The 22,672-nt window shown below is 40.6% G+C and overlaps 1 protein-coding gene across 2 annotated transcripts in view; it reads left to right on the forward strand.

The window, feature by feature from the left end:
• The first annotated feature begins 876 nt into the window (after positions 1-876).
• The window catches only part of LOC135240717 (contactin-associated protein-like 5), a 149,855-nt gene continuing 128,059 nt past the window's right edge, over positions 877-22,672 (forward strand). The window contains exons 1-3 of one of the 2 annotated variants that reach the window (XM_064310598.1): positions 887-996; positions 1,277-1,299; positions 2,011-2,131. In XM_064310598.1, the coding sequence (XP_064166668.1) occupies positions 2,092-2,131 (40 nt within the window). In that variant the 5' untranslated portion in view covers positions 887-996; positions 1,277-1,299; positions 2,011-2,091. Of the gene's footprint in view, positions 1,300-2,010; positions 2,132-22,672 lie in introns of both variants that reach the window. The other variant, XM_064310597.1, reaches the window with a different exon arrangement.

Genomic DNA, 22,672 nt, shown 5'->3' on the forward strand with positions numbered 1-22,672 from the left:
ACCAATAATATGAAAATTGAATTGATGGCATTTGCTGGATCCATATCAATGGACATTCTGTTTTATCATTTCAAACCTGCTTGAAAATGGCTGTTTCTCCACTTGACATTTGAAGAAATATGATTAATAGGTCATAGAGGGCTGACTGTAAAAAGACTATCTATCATGCAGTAGTGTGGAATTGGTAAAACTAATTTACATTTTGAGTCAAATGATTCGTAAAATCCAAAGGGATCTTCTAGAGAAACATGATATCATGAATCTAGTGGCTGTTTTTATAGATAGAACAGCTGAGCTAGAACGGCCTGAGAAAAAGACCACCCCTGGGTTTTGGTTTTGCTATCTTCTATTGAAATGGGATGCTTGATGACACAGAGTAAATGATGTCACAGAGGAAATGACCTTGGTGTTCTCTCTGAGGAAAAATTTAAGAAAAATGAACAAGTTTAATAAGTGTAGAAAAAGAGGGGCATTTTTTTTAGAACAGAAAATCTTAAATGTCTCTCTCATATACAAACAGTACAGACCAACAGTATTAGGCCATCTGTAGTTAAACAACTTTGGGTAGAGAATAATTCAGTAAATATCTATGCACATTTATGGAATTACAAACTAAAGTACAAACCTTTTTTTATACTTTGGTTTATTATTCAATAAAGGCACACATTTTTTAGCTGGATAAATATTAGTTGTCACGCTAGATGATTGAACATACACTGAGGCAGACAAGTCATTTTTCATGCATAAAGAAGAAAAATGGGAATAAAACATTTCTAATTACTGTTTCAGCGTTTAAGTACCCCTGTAGAGAAGTTGCTTTTTAACTAGTGACAGGTTGAGAACTCTGTGGAAAAACTACCCACAATCCATAGCGTAGCTGTTCGCAATGAATGAAGACGTGCTACCTCTTATTTCTACGAGCATTAAGTTGGCAACTGGAAGTTTATCTGTCGGCTGTGAGCTAATGATTCACTTGTTTGGAGATGTTTGCATTAGGTATTTTGCGTTATAGCCGAAGTGTTTCCTAACTGCCTCAGTTTTTTCCGGTTTTATATGATGTTTTCCAGTTCTAGTCGGAGATGAAAGCATTTTGTTTGTTTATTTATTTATTGTTGCTTAGACTATTGCTGGAAAATGTTTATATCTAGGAACCCATTGCTGAAGATACAAAGGCGTAGATATTGTAAAATATTTCTTCAATCGGACTTCTTGCTACTTGTTTTTGGCTTGGTGAATTTCTTATTTTCTTTGGTGCTGTTGTTTCTCGACACCTGAGCTGCTGGCTACAACGCCTTGAAGGTAGGCCTGGGCGACAGTACGATCCGACTGCGACGATAACGCTCGAACATGGCCACTTCGATTATTGACAAGTGATAGCCAATAGAATGTGAGGGAAATAATTGATGAAAAGTCAGTTAATCTTTGTGACATCCTAGCTGACATAAGCGGCGCTTGGGTCTCATTTGGGGAAACTATTTTTTTCCTTATATAGCCTATGCGGCTTCGTAGTCGTCTGACACTCGACTTTCCCTAAAAAAAGTGGCCGGCCAATGTACATTTCGCTGTTTCTTAAGTCCGGTCTTCTAGTATTACGTTTCTAACAAGTAGATTTAACTAAACGGATTCAAGAAAAATGTCTACATTACCTGTGCAACTAGATGATTCTGTCCACGTATCGTTGTCAGATTTCACATATGTCCGTTTACTTCTAGTAAATTATGAAGCTTTAATTGAAAGTGAAAGCAGGTTATTTGCCTCTTCGTGAGCGTGCACAATAAGGCTGATTTCGAAAACGGCTACCCGTGACATTACATGCAGTGGGAATTGAACCATAACATGGATATTAAAATAGGTATTTATTAATCTACGTATCAATTTATATTTTGTCTAAAAGATTGCTTTGTGCACTTTTTAAGTATTGTACCAAATGTTGTAGGCCATGCATGGTTGCAGCGTCGGTGTTAGGGTGTTTGGCGATGTTATCGCAATATTTTCTTCTGCCAACATTAGAGACATGGCCCACCCCCACTGGAAGGACACAGGCTGTCAGCGGAATAACGCCCCAAAGTAGCCTACTACTTCTACTTTTGGATGCGCTCATCCCTTCTGAAGACCATTCGTGCCTGGTTATGTGAGTAGCTACACAAGAGTCTTTACTTCAGGATCAGGATATACAGCCCCTCCCCGAGACTCCATAGACTAAAAGAGTAGTGATGGTTTTAAAATACACCGACAGGGTATTTTATTCAGTTGGGGAAAAAAACGATTTTTGATTAAAAGGTAAAAGCTATTTTTGTAGCAATTAAGCACCAACGTGTATTGGCACAACGTAGGTCAACCAGCGCGTGTGGTTAATTCACAAAATTCACAATGTCTGGGAATTTGATGTGTGATATTACATTTCTATTTACTGCGATAACAGTATGGACTATACACTACACTTTACAGAAGTGTGTTTCTAAAGTTATCATTTCCGTCTTGCTTATAGTTCGGGGCAAGTTATCCCAGTCTGTCCTGCTAGCTAACTAACTTGCTATCCGATCCGATTTTATGCAGTCATGCAATCAAGATAATTGGCTAAGCATTATTCCACATAAGAATATGATGTTTTAGGGGCATTAAGATAAACCATAATAAAACCAGAAAATACTGGTGTCAATAAACAAGGGATAGCCTATTATAAAGGATGATTTGTAATACAGATTTTAATTCAGAATATGAATGGTGTATCCAATGCATTCAACTTATTGAATACTAAACAGGTAGACTATTCCACAGATAAGTATGCTTTCTTTAGCCTAAATCTGTAGTATTTGGTATTGCAATTAATTTGTTGTGACGCTGGTACTAGTGTAAATAAATATTTTAATTTCCTAATTTCTATGTGTTGTACTGCACATTTGAGTTTTTTGAATACATTAAAAGTAGGGATCCAAAATTGAGATATTGCAGTGAGTTCCATAATGTTTGGGACAAAGACATTTTTTCTTGATTTGGCTGTGGACTCCACTATTTTAGATTTTTAATCAAACATTTCACATTTGGTTAAAGTGCAGATTCTAAGTTTTTATTTAAAGGTATTTTTATACACTTTGGTTTCATCATTTATACATAGCCCTTTTTGTACATAGCCCCTCATTTCAGACTCTGCTGAAAACTCTGCAGGTTCTTTTAGGTACTTCTTGGCAAACTGTAACCTGGCCATCCAATTTTTGCGGCTAACTGACTACAGTGTAGCCTTTGTAGTTCTGTTCACGAAGTCAATAGCAATGGCAATAGCAGACTCCAAATGTGATCAAAAGGCTAGAATCAAGACTGCAGTTGCAAAAAGACAACTAACTAAAGACAACTGTGTGAATGCAATCGATTTGTGTGCGGTCCCTTTTCATTGTTCCCTGTGGAATTGATGAGTAAGAGGGGAGAGACACTGCATATGTAAAAGCATGGGAACAAGGGAAGGGAGAAGCAAGCGGAATTCATTATGACCGAAGAAGTTAGTTTTTAAAATATTGCACTTCGTATTTCTTGAATTACTTTCTCCATTTTGTGTTTTGGTTGTGTTGCACATTTTAGCGCTTTTCTCAATGTGCTTGTAATATGCCGTGGCACATTTTCCAATTCCTATATAACAAAACTGATACCAGTACCTGACCCCCAAGTGTAGGAAATGTGTTACCACGACGGCACAATTGTATTGTGAAATACAGTTAGATTTTGGTTCTGCGAGAAAATGTGAAATATCAGAAACTTACTTACCCTTCGCTTCACAGGGATAAGTAAAGTAAAGGGACTGACCACAGTTCAGTAAGACTGACAGCGGCATAGAACACAATGAACTCATTGATAGAACACTGCAGTGACACTCTTATTGCGTCAAGTTTCCCAGGCAACAATGCAGAGGTTGACTCAGAACAGCGCCCCGCAGAGGCTCCCAAGTCAAATGATATAACAGCATTTTGTTGCCTGGCAGCCCACCAGGTTTGTACAATTATAGGGGAAACTCTGAATATGGAAATCAAAGTGCAAACATTTTGTATCTGACAGGCAAATGAAAACCACCTCTTATATTACAAATAAACAATAGACCATTTTTTCTTCTCTTTTGATTGACAGGACATAATTGGAGCTGACCATCGGTTGTTTTCAAACTATTGACTGATGGCCGATTGCAGTATTATCAGCCAAAATAACGATTGGTGGCCAATCAGTCGGTCCATCCCTAATAATCTTTATGAAATTAGGTCCCTGTCGGTGCTGAAATCTGTGCTGTAATCCCGGTTGAGCCTGACTCTACTGGATGTCAGGCTTGGCGGTTTAAGGTAGTAAAAAAAACACTGTCTTTCTAGTGTTAACTTAGTTGAATGTGATTCTGTGTGTTTCTATTTGTCTTATTCTTGATCATTTCACTGAGTTACGTTAGATGTGTAATTGCGTGTATTGGTTTGCCGTGCACACACACTGCAACCGCACATGGTCTTGCTTCCTTTCCAGCAAACTCTCCAACTCGAACTCCTACTAACTCCTTAACTAACAGTCTTAACATAGTCAGTAGTGGTTGAATAATCAGCTTAGTTTTAGGTATTGCTTATGAGCTGAAGCAACGCGTCCCTCTCTGGCACCACTGGGAGTGATACTTCAAAACCTGTAAAAAAAAAATGTAATTGGTGCCACGTGAGGTTTGTTAAAACAGACACGTTTAATTATCTATCACTATTCTCTAATTAGCAGACGTATATTCACTACACTGCAGTCCTAGATTCCCAGCCTTTCTACATGCTTTTATCTCACTAAATAGAAATGCTCCATGTGCAAATATATAAAAGATGTTGGAATGCACATGGTGCGAGGTGGAGAAAAAGGCTTTGTGATGCTACAGAACAATTGGAATTAGTTGTACAGCAAGTGTACTCATTCTCTTGGTCATAGTCCTGTCCTGAAGATATCGTGACTGACTTGATTAATCTGTCTTTCTCTTGCTGTTTTCTCTTTCCTGTTTTTTTCTGAAATCCAAATAGGTTTCATTGGCATAACAAAAACCTTTAACTGATTTTGATGACGCTGAATAAAACAAAATATAACTGCAAGCAGCAATTATAGGGTTCCAAGCGCACCCTTGCAAAAATGGGCCAAGAAAACATTATGAAACACAGACAAGATAGACAGGTTTTATGAGGATTGGGGTTTTGTGGCAGTAGGTAATTTATGGCTAATTTTGTGTTAGGCCATGACCTTTTTTGCATGTTTATGAATCAAAAATTAGCTTTTTTTCCCAGCAACTTTGCCATGGGTTCTGTAGTTATTTGTGACACCTCCCCTAAGTAATGTGGGGCCATAGCTGCCCACCTGTCAAATTTGGTTAATTTAGGACATACAGTTTCTGAGCTACAGATAGTTTTATCCGAGAAAAAGACAGAAATCCGTCAAAAACAATAGGATTCCAGCATTAAATGCGTGGAACCCTCAAAATACACTGAGTAAAGTTTCACCCCCAACCCCAGCACAAAAAACAGAAAGTGAACAGAATATAAAAGCTAAACTCCGATCATTAATGCAGAGCACAAATGTTATAGCTGCACTATATTTATGTGATGCCCTCTTTTTCAGAAAGTGGCAGTCAGAGAGATATTGGACTGCCAACTGTGTGGTGTTTAGCCTCTTCGCCCAAGAGTGTTTGCTTTTATTGTCTCTGAAACTGGTAGATGTAGGAGCAATCGTCCCTGATGAAGAGGTAACTGGACCAGGGAAGTGGAAAGTGGACCTCTGTTTCAACCCCTGCCTGTGCAGCACTCACATAGACTAGTTTATTTTTCTTGTTTTCACTCTCTTTCCACTCACTCCTTCGCCCTCTAATATCTAGATGGATGGAAAAACAGATGTTTAGCTTGTTTATTTAAATTTCATTTGTTGAATTAGTTGAACAAGTATTTGTAAATTGTGTTTTAATATGTGTACTTTTACATACATGCGTACATACATACATTTTATTGCTTCTTTTTCTTTTTCTTGTTCATAATGTCATTAATGCTAATAAACATAATATACTAATCTGACTTAAAAGAATATATTCAAAATGTAGTTTCCTATGGTATTTTGGTCATGGTAATATTGACTGAGGAGAAGTACACTGCAGAGCAGAGCCAGGACAGCAGTCCCTGGGTTTCCATCTCTTGTTTATTCTGTTCCAGTTGAAATGCTGTGGGAACATCAATAGGTTTTAAGATTAAATGGATGAGGAAATTAGAAATTTATGCACATTCAGCACAGAGGTAGAAATTTTATGTTCTCTAAAGCTTTTCTTGCAGACAAGCTGCCTCAGAGTTAGAACTCAGATGAGAGTAGTGGTGGGACTTTGGATGCTCCAAAGCTAATCCATTACCCGGTTTTTCATCTCTGGAGATCTGAGTTTTCAAAGTCTGACTTTGATTGTGGGAAGAAATGCTAGTGAGGCCTCTTCAGAACCCTCCTCCAGTCATAGGAGGTGTCATTAAAATAAGAAAGATTTCTGTCCTTTTAGACAGTCGTTCCAGCCATTTATCTCCTTAGTTTCCAGCAATTCCATTTTTTTTCTTCAGCCCCCCCCCCACAGTGTCAATAATACTGATTTATCTGGATGTACTAAATATGTGTCGCACAGAACACAGAGACTTACGACAAACAGGCAGTTAGAACAGTGTATAATCTCATTTTTCTGCCTGGAGTCGGTGACCTGCCAGTTGCCACTGAGAGAGGAACTCCCTTAACTCTAAAAAGCATTTCAATAAGTATTGGTTTGACACTGGAGGCATTGGTCTTGAGCAGTTGGCTGCAGGACAGTTATCCATTAATCACAAAGTGAAATTTTATAGCGTGAGAGGAGGGGCAAAATAGTAAATTGTGAAAGGTTGGGGGGGTTACCTTCTCCATTCATCACTTGATTCCAGTTTGATCATTTCGAGCAGGACTCCTGCTGTTGTATCAAAGGTTAACACGTCTACCTATGGTGGTGAAGAGGAAAGGGATATGGGCTGTCAAATTTTTTTTAGAATAAATTTGGTGCTGGATAGATTCGGCAAATTTAGATCTATGTCAATAAATATTGAGTAAAAAAAGTGGTCAGTATAAGTAAGTAAGATTGATAAGCATGTCTGAATTTGAAAATGCATGTTGAACCCTGGACCACCAGATGTGTCGTTGAATATGAAACATAGTCACACTTTCATTTCAGTTTCATTCCGTTTCAATCCATCACATTGAAATGAAGGACACTGGTTGTCATCAGCGTTAATGAAATTCTACATTGTTGCTGTCCCTTTATGGTTGAATTAATTGGCATGCTCACTTCAGCTCAATAGTTTATTTTTCTTTTTTATATTAAAAAAAAAATTCATTGGGTTTCTGTCACAGATAACATGAACAGTTGTGGTAAAATGGAGGTTTCAGTTGTCTTGCCAGTGCTGCAACGGAGTGTATCGGGTGAAAGGCAATTAATTAGAACTTCAGGGAGAATCAATAGTCACACAATACCCTTGATATGGGGAGATTGCTGATAACACAGGTAGGCTTAGCCACAGTGGCGCGGTCTCGCCAAAAGCATTCGGCTTAATGTCAGAACATTAGGGTGGGGTGCGGTTTGGTTTACAAGGTGCAAGGTGCTCTGTGCCTAAGCTAACATATTGTGGCCTTGAAGTGCAAATTGCAAATATAAGTGGGGGAAAAACAACAAGTTGTGGGCCTGAAGTGTAACTGCTTTATGTAATTAAGGCACCTTTTTGTTTTTTCTTGCTGCATCAGCACTTCGGAGCCACAGGTTTTTGTTTTTGTGGTTGTGGCTTGTGCTTCAGAGCCACTGTACTAACAGCTCCAAAAATAACACATGACCAAGAGACTCAGTACTGATTTATTTCATTGGGGAGGGGTTTTTACGCGTCCTTCAGTGAACTGTCACAGATTAAAATAGAATATAAAAAAGCAGAATATGAATACATTATTCTACCTTATTTGCATTAGTTTGCTTTGGAAGACGGTTATTAAATGTAGAAACGGTGCCTCATAGGGTGCAGCTGAACTCTACTTGGAATTCCTACACCTGGCATTCCTCTGCAGTCCAGTTGTTGTAATCAATGTTGAACACGGTTTAGCTATCAGTGTACACCTCAGTTATTTCTGGGGCAACAGGGGCAACAGTACTGATAGTTTCATAGTGTTACGCCTTCGCAAGCTCTCTCAAACTCTCAAAAACATATCAGAGGGGCTCCTTGTTTTAGCGATGTGCTGCAGACACAGTACAAGCCAGGTTGACAGGGGCGATATTTAGAGTGACAGCTCTGGAAAAGGTCCAGGATGCCGTATAGTCTGCGTTTAATAGCCTTACTAAGGAGCCATTGATTCCAAAAGGCACTTGAGTACGACCTCATTTCCCGTGGCTCCAAAACACTTCAAAAGAACATAATTACCAGTACATTTTAGATTACAAAAAAGGCCCGTGGAGCACAGATTTCATTAGCCTAAGAGGACCTCGAAAGTTCTTGGCTCGCTGTACTATAGGTCACAAATAAATAAGTGTGAGGTTTCGATCAAGCACCCCCAAGGACTATGATTAAGCATGCATGAAAAAAATCCGATGAGAATCGTAGCAGGTTTTCAATAAGATGAGCCAAGAAGCATTGTCTGACCAGCACGGGCTGTGTTGTATGTAATTTGTGAACCTCGTCCCTGGTGTTATTTAACCAGATGGACAGATTTAATTTAAGGGAAGCAAAAAGTAGTGTTTACTTGCTTACACTGCCTTCTAATTTGATAGAAGAATGGGGGGAGGGAGAGAGGGGGAAGATTCAGCTGATCATGCTTTCCCCCGTCAGCGCTCAGGAAAGACTCTCGGATGTCGGCTTGGGCATTCCCGCTCGGCAGGCTGGGCACAGCGGGAGGTGGCAAGCGGCAGCATTAGCTTGTGTAATTTAGCTGGTGGCACGCTGCCCTCGAGATCACAGTGCCCCCCGCAGAAATGGCAGAGAGGAAACGAGAGGAGTTCATACTGGCGTGCCATCTGCTCCGCTGCAATAATCTAGGTCGCCCCAGAACCAGCAGCGGCCCTGCTTAGCCCCGTACCCCCCAACCCCGAATCGCACCTTCTCCTTGGGGGTGCAGGGCTGGGTTATGGGGTGTCTCACTGGTTTCCTGAGGATTTGTTAAACTGTGGATGGTTCTTTATTGCATTTTATGCCGTTCAGCTATCCTTGTGATGCAGTCTCTTTATGATAAGTTCCAGGATGCAGAAGGTGTAGCTCCTTCACTCCAACCAGATTCTTATGTGCTGTATCATAAAACGTGCTGACAAATTGGTATCTTTGCTGTAGTGCATTTTTTTAATATCGGGTAGTTGTGGAGGAATGAAACTCGGTCATTTCCAGGGCCACATGACAGGCGAAACACGGCTTTTAATCAATTTTAATAACTGAAAAACGATGCAGCTACCAGAGGAGCTACCATAAAAGCTGATCATTTCTGCTGAGCGAACGGACCTGGCTCAAAGTGATGGTAATTGCAGGATTTTCGCGCGGGTAAAAAGCGTGCGTCAGGAGATGGCCCAGGGCTGGGGGTCAGGCCGGATCATTAATGCAGATCTGGCCCAGCCGGAGCACGCGGGGGGGACGCCAGTCGGCCTGGAAACCTCCTCGCCCCCAACGTGCGGGTGCTTCCATTTCTCTCCCGTCCGAGCCGGACAGCGAAGAAATTGCTCCGTCTAAATTCCAAGGGCGGGTGCCATTCAGGAGAGGGGGCTGTAATAACAGGGACGGGCGCGCTCGCCCGAATCGGTTATCATGACAAATCTCCACCGAGCAGGAAAGTACGGTTCGCGTATTACACGCCGGGGAGAACGAGTGCCGCACTTTCCGCTCCTCGCCTGATTCGTTCTCTGCCTCTGTTTTTTCCCCTCGTTCCCTCGCATCTCCCGTCCCCAAAATGAGGAAGTGCCAGACACGGCATGAAAAGGACATTTAACCCAGAAAAACCGCCCAAGTTATGGTGTAACATCTGCAGTGTCAAGCTATCTGATCAATAATTTATGGATTCCTGTCAGACCTCTTTGAAGCATTTGGGAATTCACTCTCTACTGACCACGGCTCACGCATATATTGCTTTTCATATTTCAGGAGGTAAAATGGGAAATAAAGTAAATGAATCCTGTAGATTGACTTGCCTTTTTTTGTCACAGATTTATGTTTAAAAAAAAAATCTGGGTGGTTCCATATGGGATGCCAATATGTTTGTAATTTCAACATGTTCTTAGTTTAGTTTAATTTAAAACACCAAATTAAGTAATGCTGAAAAATGATCCACGCCCAATTAATTTTCCATTTAAATTCACCAATATATATTTGTGTGTGTCATGATTTAGTTTATTTATTTATTTATTTATTTATTTGATTGACGGCCCTAGTATTGGTCACTTCTGTGCCTAAGCGTGTGTTTCCTAACTGTCATCGAGCTTCAAGCCGGCTGTGCTCTTGAAGGGACAGTCATATGAAATAATTTTTGCTCAAATTGAAGACCTGGGTCTGAGAGCGGTTGAATGTGGTGCCACCCCCCCCCAGCATAGACGGGGCCCCTCCGAGGGCCGCTTTGGCCTGGGAGAGTGTTTGTCTGTGTATTTGTTCACTGGCGCACTCCTGTCAGACTGATGACAGGGTTCTGTCCTCAGAGGCTGCCCGGCTCCACTCAGTGGGACAAGCGTGTGCTTTTGCAGGAGCTGATGGTAGGAGCACTGCCAGTCCAGCAAAAGCACGGGAGTCATTGTTCATTAACTCTGTGTCAATCTATTGTAGTGTACACAATGTGGGGGTTGGGTTGGCGGATCGGTTGGGCTGGGTAAATCGTGTGCAGGCCTCCATCAGAATTTAATTACTGTGGTGGTCTTTGTGGCGAGCCTGTACTTGGTTGCTTTTGTGCTCAGTGTGCAATGATGTATTGTGTGTTGTTACACTTGTACACACATTTGTGAAGCCCCATTACCAGGGCCACCAGTTTATCTTCGCCACGTGACCTGCACTGCATTAAACTTGTAATTCACTGGCTATCCTCCAGGGGTCCTCATAGAAACCCCAACAGCGCAGTCAAGTGACTGATTTTACAATTGAATCTCTAATTGAGAGGTTTAAAAGAACAATTAGTTGATCTAATATGCAGAGTCAGAGGAAGGAAAGTGAACATGGACGGATGTGTAAATGCTATGAAAAGCATGTCTGAGCTAACGAGTGAAGCGTGGTAAACTACATACCGTTGGATTGAATTTATTTAGCAGAACTTACAATTTACCAATAAATACCAAGAAGCTAACAATGGACTGACATTTAAAAACAAAGGAACACAAATTACGGTCTGAGCACAGCAACAAGGGGGGCTCATCAGTCAGCAGTGGGAAAAGACAGACTTGAGTGGGAACAATGTCATTCAAGACTTAACAGATGCGTGCAAATATTCCACTGGAAAAGTGGACAATTCAAAATTACGTGCATTTGTAATCAAGCATGTCATGGGAGGGCAAATCTGCCAAGTTGACAGCTTCGACAGAGCTATTCTTTGCATAAAAGAAATATACAAGCAACGTATCTGTAGTCACAGACAAAATCAACAGATGGCACAGACAATTGTGTTTTACATATTTAATTTGTTTAAGGGAAATCCCTCACAACCTATATAAATATATATATATATAATCAACAAATACTGAAGCATGTCCATGGTAGTATGGAATCAAACTGAATTTAACACATGATAGTCGCTTGGAGACATCGCTGTCAATCATTGTCTCTGCTTAATTAGTGTCAATTAGGCTACATAGATGATTGAGGTGGGGCAAATGGATGATTGTTTGAGAAGTGGCATGATAAATAGGCTATCACGACCTTTAGCTGGTGGAGGACACCTTTTTCTTATAAGTAAGTCTTTTTATGAAATGTATTTTTAAAAATATCCAGGTTAATTCCACAACCAAATTTGACAGAATGTAGCTTAAGTGCTAACCCGCAACTAAAAATGGTAAATAACAAACCTTGCTGCAGTGCTGGAGTCAGAGTGATTTTGAATGACTGATTTTTGCCACTGCAGAATATTCCGGAACGAGTCATATAGCCCTTGCTGCACGTGATGGGGCAGCCGAGGCAGCGTTTCGGTCTCTGGTGCATTGCGCACAGGTTCATGTCCTTAATGAAACCTACCAACAAACGCACGCGTTTAATAAGCCCCTAGAGCGGCTGTCTGTGTGTAGATGAATGGCAGCAGCTGAGTGGGATGCTGTTAGCGTGGTAAAAGTGCGTTTGGGCAGCGGCGTGACACTGGCTGAGGAAATGGATTTGCTTCCCTCGAGCAAGGTACTTCACCTGAATTACTTGTGTAAAAATTCAGTGGAGTAAAGTGATATGATGCAAAACTAAACCCTGCACGTCCCTCTGGATAAAGGCTCAGCTGTTTTTATTCAAACGTAGTGTAGTGCCATTACTGCTGGGGTGATATAAAGTGTGCAAAATTCCCATTACAGTTAGTGGGCTTTTAAATAGTGTGGGGGTGCCACACGGATTTACGGCTTCAGTGTAAAGTAGGAAGGAGAGTTTGACGAGTCTTGAATCCAATAATAGGTTTGGAATCCAATGATTTGGTTTGAAAAAAAAAATAGCTTTGGCATGGCTGGCATATCTTTTGATTGATTACTACTGAGCAATTGACAGGTTATAGGGAGCCTCATTTTCTCATAAGCACAGTAATTTAGAGTATGTTAAAGGAGCTTGCCAAATTAAAGAGCCCCTAGGCCTCAATTTTCTTAATGTGCAATATAATTTGTCTGATTGAGTAACATATCTGCACTTATGCAAAGTTAATATTCAGTTTTTTTAGAAATATTCAATGAACTGGTCTCTCACCAAAGAAAAAGTCTACTGATAAGGAAGACATGAGTATGCAACCTTTTCTTACATATGTGAGATGACATTAAGGCTATACACTATGCTTTACTAGTGGTCTAAATGTATCCCTTCACTGTGTTCCCTTCATTGGCTGCAGTAATTATCCTTTAACATTTACACGTAATTAGAATTAGAAAAGGATTTTAATTTCACATTTTCTGAAAGAATGCGTTAAAGGCAATAAGTCTTTTTTGTTTTTAAATTAAGTACACCCTGTTAAACTTGTTATAACCCTGTTAAAGCTATCATCTGCATGTGACCAGCTGAAAAATATACACTACATTTTCAAAAGTATGTGGCCACCCGATGATCACACCCATATGTATTTGTTTAACATCTCATTCCAAAACCATGGAGATTCATATGGAGTTGCTGACCCCACTTTGCTGCTGTAACTGTCTCCACTCTTCTGGGAAGGCTTTCCAGTAGATTTTGGAACATGACTGTGGGGATTCGCTTCCATTCAGCCACAAAGGCATTAGTGAGGTTGGCACTGATGTTGGGCGTTGCATGTCCTCCCCTGGTCTCGCTTGCAGACAGACCCCTGACAGCTCGTGACAGTAAGCCCCCACCCCAGTTTCCAGTCGGGCGCTAGGAGGGGCCTTGCGTTATGGCCGCTTGTCATGTTGTTTGACGGGACATGTAATGGTGTTATTGACAATCTGTCTGGCCTGCCTCTCAGGCGTCCGGGTGGTTTTTAGGACGGGCTTGACAGCCTGGCGTCAGTGGTCTCTCGGAAGTGGGACACCAGTGGCGGCTCACATTTCAGCTGCTCCTGTATAACTGTTCTGAGGGTTGTGATGGACTATGACAGATCCTCAAATGGCCACGCAAACCCTGGGTCCTGTCCTGATTTTTCATTACTGTAGAATGTTCCTGTAAGTCTAAGCTTGGAGAATTTGTTTTACTCATTTCATTTTCTTTAATAATAATTTGTGTGTGTGTGTGTGTGCATGCGCGTGTGTGTGTGTGATTTTATTAGATTTCTTTTGGCTCAGACTCCTCTCTAAAGGGTGGCCTCATTTGTCTTCAAATGCTCATCTGCCATCTAAAATCAAATATGGATTTTAGAAATAAAATATGGAGTATCAAGTTATTTTAAAAAGGAGGGCCATTATGAGCCCTTCCCAGAAGCTCTAGGCTATTTTCTCAGCGATGCATTTATGCTGTTTGTCATGCCAAAGAGAACAAATGTGTGCCTCTGTGTATATTCTGTTTAGAAATGAATTTGCACATGCACACACTGCATGAAGCATTTTTTTACTTTATACTGTATAAAGTTTTTTTTAATAGAATTTTGTTTTACTAATACAGTTGCAACACCAGGTTCCCTTTGATGTTTCACATTGGAGCTTAGATTGGAATTGAGTAAAACAGTCAGAGGTGACCAAAACTGAGAGAGGGAAAAGTGTGCCATTATTAAAGCATTAAACAGTGTGTTATCCATGTAACAATAACGGCTAGTAAAGTGGTGAATTTGCTATCTTCCTAGCACAGTTTCTGCATATATGCCTTGTTGTCAGGGTGTATAGTTGAGCGCAAGAGATGGAAAAGTTCTGACCTTGCTGGTGGATTGGATTGAGGTAGAGCACTGCCTGGCTTCACAAAATGGAAATGTTCTTGAAAAGTCGAAACTCGTCAGGCAACCCGGCCATAAGAGTGGGCAGAGATTAAGGCCTCTGTTCCGAAAGACCAGACAGCGAGCGCTAATAAAGTTTGAGCTGGCGATATTGATAAAGTTGTTATTAAAGAAGCCAGTGCTTGCATATTGATCTGTAATTATACACACATCAGCAAACTGAAAATGATACTCAGGCAGGGCACTTACGGACTATATTATTTTTACTTACCGCATTCCAGTAAAGTTCTGCAGTTGGGGGGGGGGGGGGGGGGCTAATGCAGAAAATAAGGTCCTTACCACCTGACTTTCAGGAGGCCCTTTTCTTCACTTAACATCAAATATTAGTGCTGTTTATTGTACAGACTCTTTATTTCACACTGACATGCATCATATTGACCAGATATTTGTTCCAGATTCATTTCCCTGTAAATCTCTTCCTTGATTGGCTTTTTACCTTGATGGGCAATGTATTTGTGGCGCACATTATCAAGGTCTTGTTGTCAGTACGCTGGTCAGAGACTTTCTTGACATCAGCCCATCTCATTGTCCTAACACCATAGGTAAATAGTCGGCCTGGGGTTATGGCCGCGTATTCGGCTATTATAATATCCAATTACTTCCTCTCATTATGCCAAAGTTCCAGAGAGTGCAAATGCTAGCTTGTTTCATGTTATCGTGGAAAGCCAGTCCACTTCTGCATCTCTGGAGCCTGCAGCCAACTGAACTATACAAAGCTGTTCATTTGAGTGAGAATTAAATGTCTTTGTTGCTATTCCTTTCTTGCTTCTTTTTCTGCTTGGGTATTAGGATTTTCTGAAAGCACTTTCCTTTTTTTCTTTTCTTTGCGAACACTGCATTGGAGGTCTCCTGCCAGATTTCAGTCCCATTCAATTAAGAGATTTCACAGTAACAGAGTAAACCATTCTGTGTATAGTTTTATCTTGTTAATTGTTGGTTCTCTAGACATAATTTCAGTTCACGGAGTGCTGTGTAAGTCATTTATGAAAATCAAAAAATGCCACACTGAGAATGTGGTTTAGTCATTTTTCTTCTTAGTCAGGCCATTCATCAATCATTGAAACAATCAACCAGCTACTGTATGGTGAAGGAACTGGGCTTGCAATCAGATGCAGGTTCAAATCCCGAAAGGTGTGCTGACTGGCCCCTTGGGCAAAACTGGAACCGGAACTGCTTCAGTAAATATTTCGTTCTACAAACTGACATGTGAATCTGCTGAAGCATAGCCATATGTTGATATCTTCTAAGCAAACAAATGGCATTACATTGCTGTTGTAAGTTTATCAATGTTTCCTGCCTAGAGTCACAATCAATTGCTTACCCAAGCATCAAAACAATTTCCTTTATACCTTTTTTCAGTGCAATGGCACCATGGAGTATGGGTGACTTTGTGTAGGAGGACTCCTCTCCAGGCATCAAATGAACTGCATTAGTATTTATTTTCTGAACAGAATATGCACTACCATAGCTTATCGTTCTATGACTATCATTTTTCTTCATTATTCTGCTCGGTACTATGAAAATTCATGGGCAGAGAGTATTCATATGAGATTATCTCAGAATACATTTTCTTTAATAGCTTATGATTTTCGCAACTGTGACGGGTTTGTGGATAGAATTGTTATGATCATATAGACATAATTTACTTTTTCATGGAAAACATTTTAAAGGTTGTGTATAGTGTATTTAATGATGGGGCGTATTTCTGCATCAGTTTTTGGCATGCTGATTTATCAATATCGTGTATAGTACATATGGCATGTACATGAAAAAAACAATTTGGGGGAGAAACATATGTTGTTCCATTTTATTAAAGGATGACCTAACCAGACACATGTGTAACATTGGCATCTTGGATTCATGAAATCATGAATGAGCTAAAGTGGTTTAATGATTGATCAAGGCTGTTCAGGTTCTTGCCTCTGTCCTGTATCAGTAAAAGGCCAACAAGATGCTGGGATGTGCAGCCAAAGGTACTGAGTATAAATCCAAGGAAGTTATCTTATACAGTACAGTTTTTTTTAGACCACACCTGGATGGCATACCTGCCATCCCACTGTGCGCAGGGAGTGCTTCCAACCCTGATTCCTTTCCTTCAGCAGTAGTCTCAGGTCCTTGGATGAAATAACATCACGAGGAGACAGTACCATAGCCGTAGGCCTACCACTCATCATTCTTTCGGTGCATCTGTAGGATGAAGGTAGTTTGTGTGCAGTTCTGTGGACCATACTACTGGAATGATATAGAGGCTCTGGAAAAGGTTCAAAGAAGGGCAACCAAATTGATTCCTGGTATGAAAAATAAAAGTTATGAGGAAACACTTAAGATGCTTAATCTCTTCAAGCTTAGTAAAAGGAGAGTTTGGGGTGATTTAATTGAGGCTTTTAAATTCATAAAGGGGATTAACAAAGTGAAGTACAAGAGATTCTTCAGGTTGAGTTCTATTAGTAGAAAGATGGCGCATAAATGGAAATTAGCAAAAGGTGAATTCTGTACAGACATTAGGAATAATTTGTTTCGTGCAGAAAATAGTCAATGTGTGGAATAGCTCACCAGGTCATGTAGCAGAGGCAGCAGTCAGAGCAGTAGATACAATTCAGTTTGGAAAATGGCGAACATTGTTGACTGAATGGCCTGTTTTCATCATTATTTTATGTTAACTCACCAGGCTAAAACCAGCTGAAACTTAAAATAATCTTCATTTTTTATTTTTTCCTAAACTGCACTGAGAATCTCACAAGTGACCGTTCATTTACTGAAATGTTCACAAAAGGTTCCTTGCATTACTAAGTAACTTGGCAACCAACTACCTTCATCCTACAGATGCACCGAAAGAATGATGAGTGGTAGGCCTACGGCTATGGTACTGTCTCCTCGTGATGTTATTTCATCCAAGGACCTGAGACTACCGCTGAAGGAAAAGAATCAGGGTTGGAAGCACTCCCTGCGCACAGTGGGACGGCAGGTATGCCATCCAGCAAAGTTATGCCTTGGCGAGGCATGCCCCATACCTATACAGCATTGATTTTACTGGACATCACACCAAGGGGCCAGAGAGGGCAGACAGTGTTAGAAATTCCAATTTGAAACAGTTGCACAGACCTGTGTACCTTTTTTCTTTTCTTTTGCAATTAAATTTTTTTTTTTTATCTGATCTTTCTTCTACCGTTTAATCCACGTGGAGAAATGTGGCTTTGTCCGCACTACCTCGTTTTAAAATAAATATATATCATAAATATAATATAAATCATTTTTGGAGGAATTTAGCGGGCTAAAAAATATTGCTTGGGGACGAGGGGGGCTCCATCAGTCACAGAACACATTTGTAAGAAAATAAAATCAAATAATGGCAAAAGTAATTGGTGAATACTTTCTGGATATATTCTGAGCTCCCTGACAGTATCCAAGAGATATAGCTAGACGGTATCCTTCAATCACTCCTGGTGTGCTATTTGTTGTTAAAGGCATACTCTGTGATTGGTGAAGCTTATATCTGGTTTCTATGCGAGAGGTGTTGACAACAATGCATATGCCTATTGTATTAATGCCAATGCCCCTGAAGGACCACAGTATTTGTGCAGATGCTGTATCCCTCCAGGACCAGGGTTGAGTAGTTGTGCAGATGCTGCGGCCCTCCAGGACCAGGGTTGAGTAGTTGTGCAGATGCTATGGCCCTCCAGGACCAGAGTTGAGTATTGTGTAGATGCTATGGCCCTCCAGGACCAGAGTTGAGTAGTTTTACCGATGCTGTGGCCCTCCAGGACCAGAGTTGAGTAGTTTTACCGATGCTGTGGCCCTGCTCTCATTTGGTTTCTACATCCTCACTTACTCCTGATCCACATCCTTGTTAAAAGTCTGGTTGCAATCTTATGAATTTGATTGTAGGACATTCCTGTTTTTTTTTTTTTGTTTTTTTGTTTTTTTCCTCTGATAGTAGGCTTATGTTTTCCACTTTAAATCTGGAGCTAACAATGCACAGAAACTCATCATTTCAACTGACCAGTACTGCTGCACCACGCCAGAGCTTAGTGCTGTAAGCTTTGTGGGTTTTTGTTGAATATGCAAGGTCACAAAGAGGGAAAAATGAATATTTATAGAGTGATATCAACTCAATGTTACAGTTGGCATTGGTCAGCTGAAAATATATTTGGTTTAAGGGCATTTCTCCCTTACCGACAACCTTCATGCCACCCGTGTCTGTCATCTGCCCTAGGCCAGGTTACCAGAGAGGGCATGACACGAAGGGCAGAGGCTATTGATACGCACGTTGAAGCGGCTAAAGGGCGGGGCTTCTAAACGGGTTGTTGCAGGTTAGTTGCAGCTATGAAAGTCACCCTGGATGAGAGTGTGGTTTTCAGATAGGTAATGAAAGCAAAGCCAATCTTGCTTCTGTAACACAGTGGCTATGGAAAATTAATTGAAAACATGTGGAAAAATAATTGTACTGAGGTAAAAAGCAACATTTTCAATTTTTATTTATTTATGTTTATAGATATTATGAGTGAACAGTGTGTTTCGTCATTTTCGAATACCAAGGTGAGAGAACAGAGAGCACCAAAGGGAGAAGCTCTCTTTTTAGAATTCACTGCAGATTCAGGAGTTCTTACATATTAATCCAAGTAGTGACATACATTATTAATACCAAGAGAGTTCTACCTGTCAGAGGACAGAAGGCATCACCTTCAAAGTTGTCCTGCCAAACGATGTCTTTTTCCAACATTTTTCATATTGTGAGTTTAAGAAACTGACCCAGCAATATAGTCTGCTTTTTTTTTTTTAATAGGCCAATACAATTATGAATTGTTTAGAATTTTGTGATGCCCCATGCCAGAAAAAGTAATTTGTCGTACGAATTAAATCTGGGTTATTTCTATATTTGTTATCACTACTGCAAATACAAGAAATTGATGGGGATTTTAAGTTTCTCTCACTCCACATGCATAACATATTACGAGCAGGTCTCAAAATAAAGGCCCCATTTAATTATAACTGATGACAATAATAAAATCAATTAAATTCTGGAAAACAAAAATGATCATGATCAACCTTTTTTCAGTGACTGAGAACTGAAGCTCAGCTTCATGTATAAATAATGGACATCCCGCAAGGAGCTCAACGTTGCATAACCGAGTGCAAAAATACAGCCGCGCACAGCGCTCTTTCATATGGTAAAACCTGTACAAAGCTCGGAGAACAGCGCGCACAGGGGCTGTGAAAAGAGGGCCCTTGTTACCATGGGGAACAGGTACAGAGGAAAGCCGGCAGAGAGTCACGCCGAGAGGAGATGCTAACGGGAACGAGCCGCGAGTCTTCATTAGGCTGGTTCACACTGTGAGAAAGTGGCTCGGGCGACGGCGGCTTTCATGGTGCGCACTGGAGCGCGGGAGCCGCCAGGTGCCCCGGAGACGCACACGGCGGTACGAGACAGAAGACGCAGACGGGAGAGGGTTTCTGTCGGACACCTGCGTCTGAGCCAAGGCTCAGGAGAGCGGCACACAGCTTCACTCATTGGCAGTGGCAGAGATCAATAAAATACACCTTATGTTCCACGCTGCAGGCCAACAGCGTGAGCCTTTGAAACGAAATGTCTGTTATTTGTTTTATTTTCAACATTTGAGTTGCAGTTTCCTCAGCATAGGGAATGGCTTGAAAAAAATCAAAATCAGACCTTTTTGTTTGTGCAAAATGGAGTTATTGATGTTGACTGCCATATTTTTGTTGGCAACTTACTAAAATAGTAGCAACTGCCAGTTTGTCATTAGATAAACTCCTAAATATCCCAATCACAGAGCAGTATTTAAACAATGCTATTAAACTAAGCATTAAACTGATACACTAAAGAATATTTTATCCTCTCTTTTTGAATTAATTTCATTATATTCTCGTCTCATTTGCTTTGTCTCTGATATTTTGAAGCTCTGCCCACACCTACACACAAAGTGGAAAAATGGAAACAGGAAAATGGCAGTAACATATTACACAGGTCACATCAGGGTTGGCGCTAGATGTAGGTGACACATCCGGTTACCAAGGGCGCAGTTTGTACGAGAGGGTGCCAAACGAAGGGAAGAAAATAAAATTCTCCCCCCCCGTCCATGATAGCAGCAGCACTCCCCACCCCCCCTTCCCCCTGTCCGCAATCTCACCAGCATCACCCCTAAAGCCCCCCTCCCCCCATCCCCCATCCCAACAATTCAGCCCTGGATCTCATTGCACCGATCTAATCACCTGTCCGACAAAGAAATCCTGGGGGAAACCACTGAACCTGGTGCACCATGGAAGACCACTGAAGTGGATGACTAAAGAATATTTTCAATAGTGAAGAAAAACGCCTTTTCAACTGTTGATTCGAACAAGAACACTCTTTGGGATGTAGGCATATATGTGTCAAACACTACATCAGCATAACCTCAGAGGGTTCACTGCGAGTCAGATAATATCAGCAGGATTCTGGAGGTCTTTTGAATTACTGCGGCTAAACCTGCTCTTTCACTGCAGGTGTCACTCAACTCAAGTCATTGGGTATAATAAGGAAATACATATTGAGCAATGATGTGCAGTGGTCGACAACATCAGGTGCAGTCTTTGTCCCTAACTCAGTGCTTTTTATGATAATGAACATGTTTGATTATGATAGTTTTTAATGTGAACAGTGTGAACAGTTTAACCTCTAGATTTAGCTCTAAAACCTTATATATTTTTTCAATATTCCACTTCGCTAATTTGTTTTGGCTCTCCCAGCATCATGTAACTTCAAAACATTGATACCTCATCAGGAAAGTCTGGCCAGGTGACTATCCCACAGCACTTTGCATAAGAATGCTTGGCGGAAAATGGCTTCCTGTTGTCTCTCCTGTCTGCCCCCAAACTCTTTTGCTTTGGAATCTTGAAGGACTAATGGACCTGCTGTATACCTTCTTTTGTGTTTTGCGTGGTCTTCTCTTAATAAAATAAACAAGGTGCCTTCCTGCACTTTAGTGGTATTGCTTTTATTTGGAAAAAATGCATAATGGATGACACATTTGTGCCTTTGTCTTTGTCATTCCGCACGTACAGCTTTCCTCTTCTGCAGCTGTGCTCTTTTTTATTTATTTATTTTAACAGTTGCCCTCTCACAGACTCTTGGGATACACCCACACAAATATGTGCCACTCAGAGAAGTAAGGGAACCACTAATTAAGACCACAACTGGAAATGTCAGACTCCCTATGGCTGAAAGCAGATGGTGAAATTGAAACTGATGAAACCCTGGAAACATCAGTTACATCCTAAACAAGTGCTGCGTCACAGCCTGAGCCAAGACCCTTAAAGTTCCATGTGGCCTATTAACAGCAACATGATCAATAATACTACAGCATCCCGTTTTAGAATTTTTTTTTCTTTCCCTCCACCAAAATAATAAGGAAAGGTGGGTCTACAGGACAATAACATGTCAAGGTTTGCTGGCTCGGGAAGGTTATTTATTTTATTTATTTTTTTATAATTTGAGGGCATGTCACCAAACCCCAGGAAGTCATAAATAATGAGGAAATGGAAAGGGCAGGTTGCTGAAAACAGGATTTGAATTAGAATGAAATAATGAGACGTCGCAAACAAGACGTGATCTTAATTAGAGCAGTCTGCACTGACGTTCAGCAGAGTTTTAGTCCTCGAAGGCTGCAATGCGTGCAAATTTTCACTGGCCTCAGTTTTTTATTTGTTACGTATTTGGAGTCATATTGACAGTCTTGGCAACATGCATTCAAGGTTAAAATTATTAGTAGGTGTATGCTGTAAAACAATGAGGGACTGATTCACTGGCTGTTTTTCCTTGCTTTCTTTGATTTGTGAAAAAAAGGCAAAAACATCATAAAAATGCATCAACTATATCAACTATAGAGTATCAACTGTAGGTCAGACTATAGGTCAGACTATTCGTAATTCTTTTCTGATAGACAGAGAATATTATCCTTTGATATACATGCAATTTTCTATATTGATTTTCCATAATCAGGAGCTTATGTTATTTAGCTTCATTAAGTATTTTCAAACCATTGCATTAATTGCATCACTTTAGATGTGCCTATTGACATTGTCATTTCATTAGCCTGGTCTTCTG

The sequence above is a fragment of the Anguilla rostrata genome, chromosome 15, assembly GCF_018555375.3.
Source record: "Anguilla rostrata isolate EN2019 chromosome 15, ASM1855537v3, whole genome shotgun sequence".
NCBI lineage: Eukaryota > Metazoa > Chordata > Actinopteri > Anguilliformes > Anguillidae > Anguilla > Anguilla rostrata.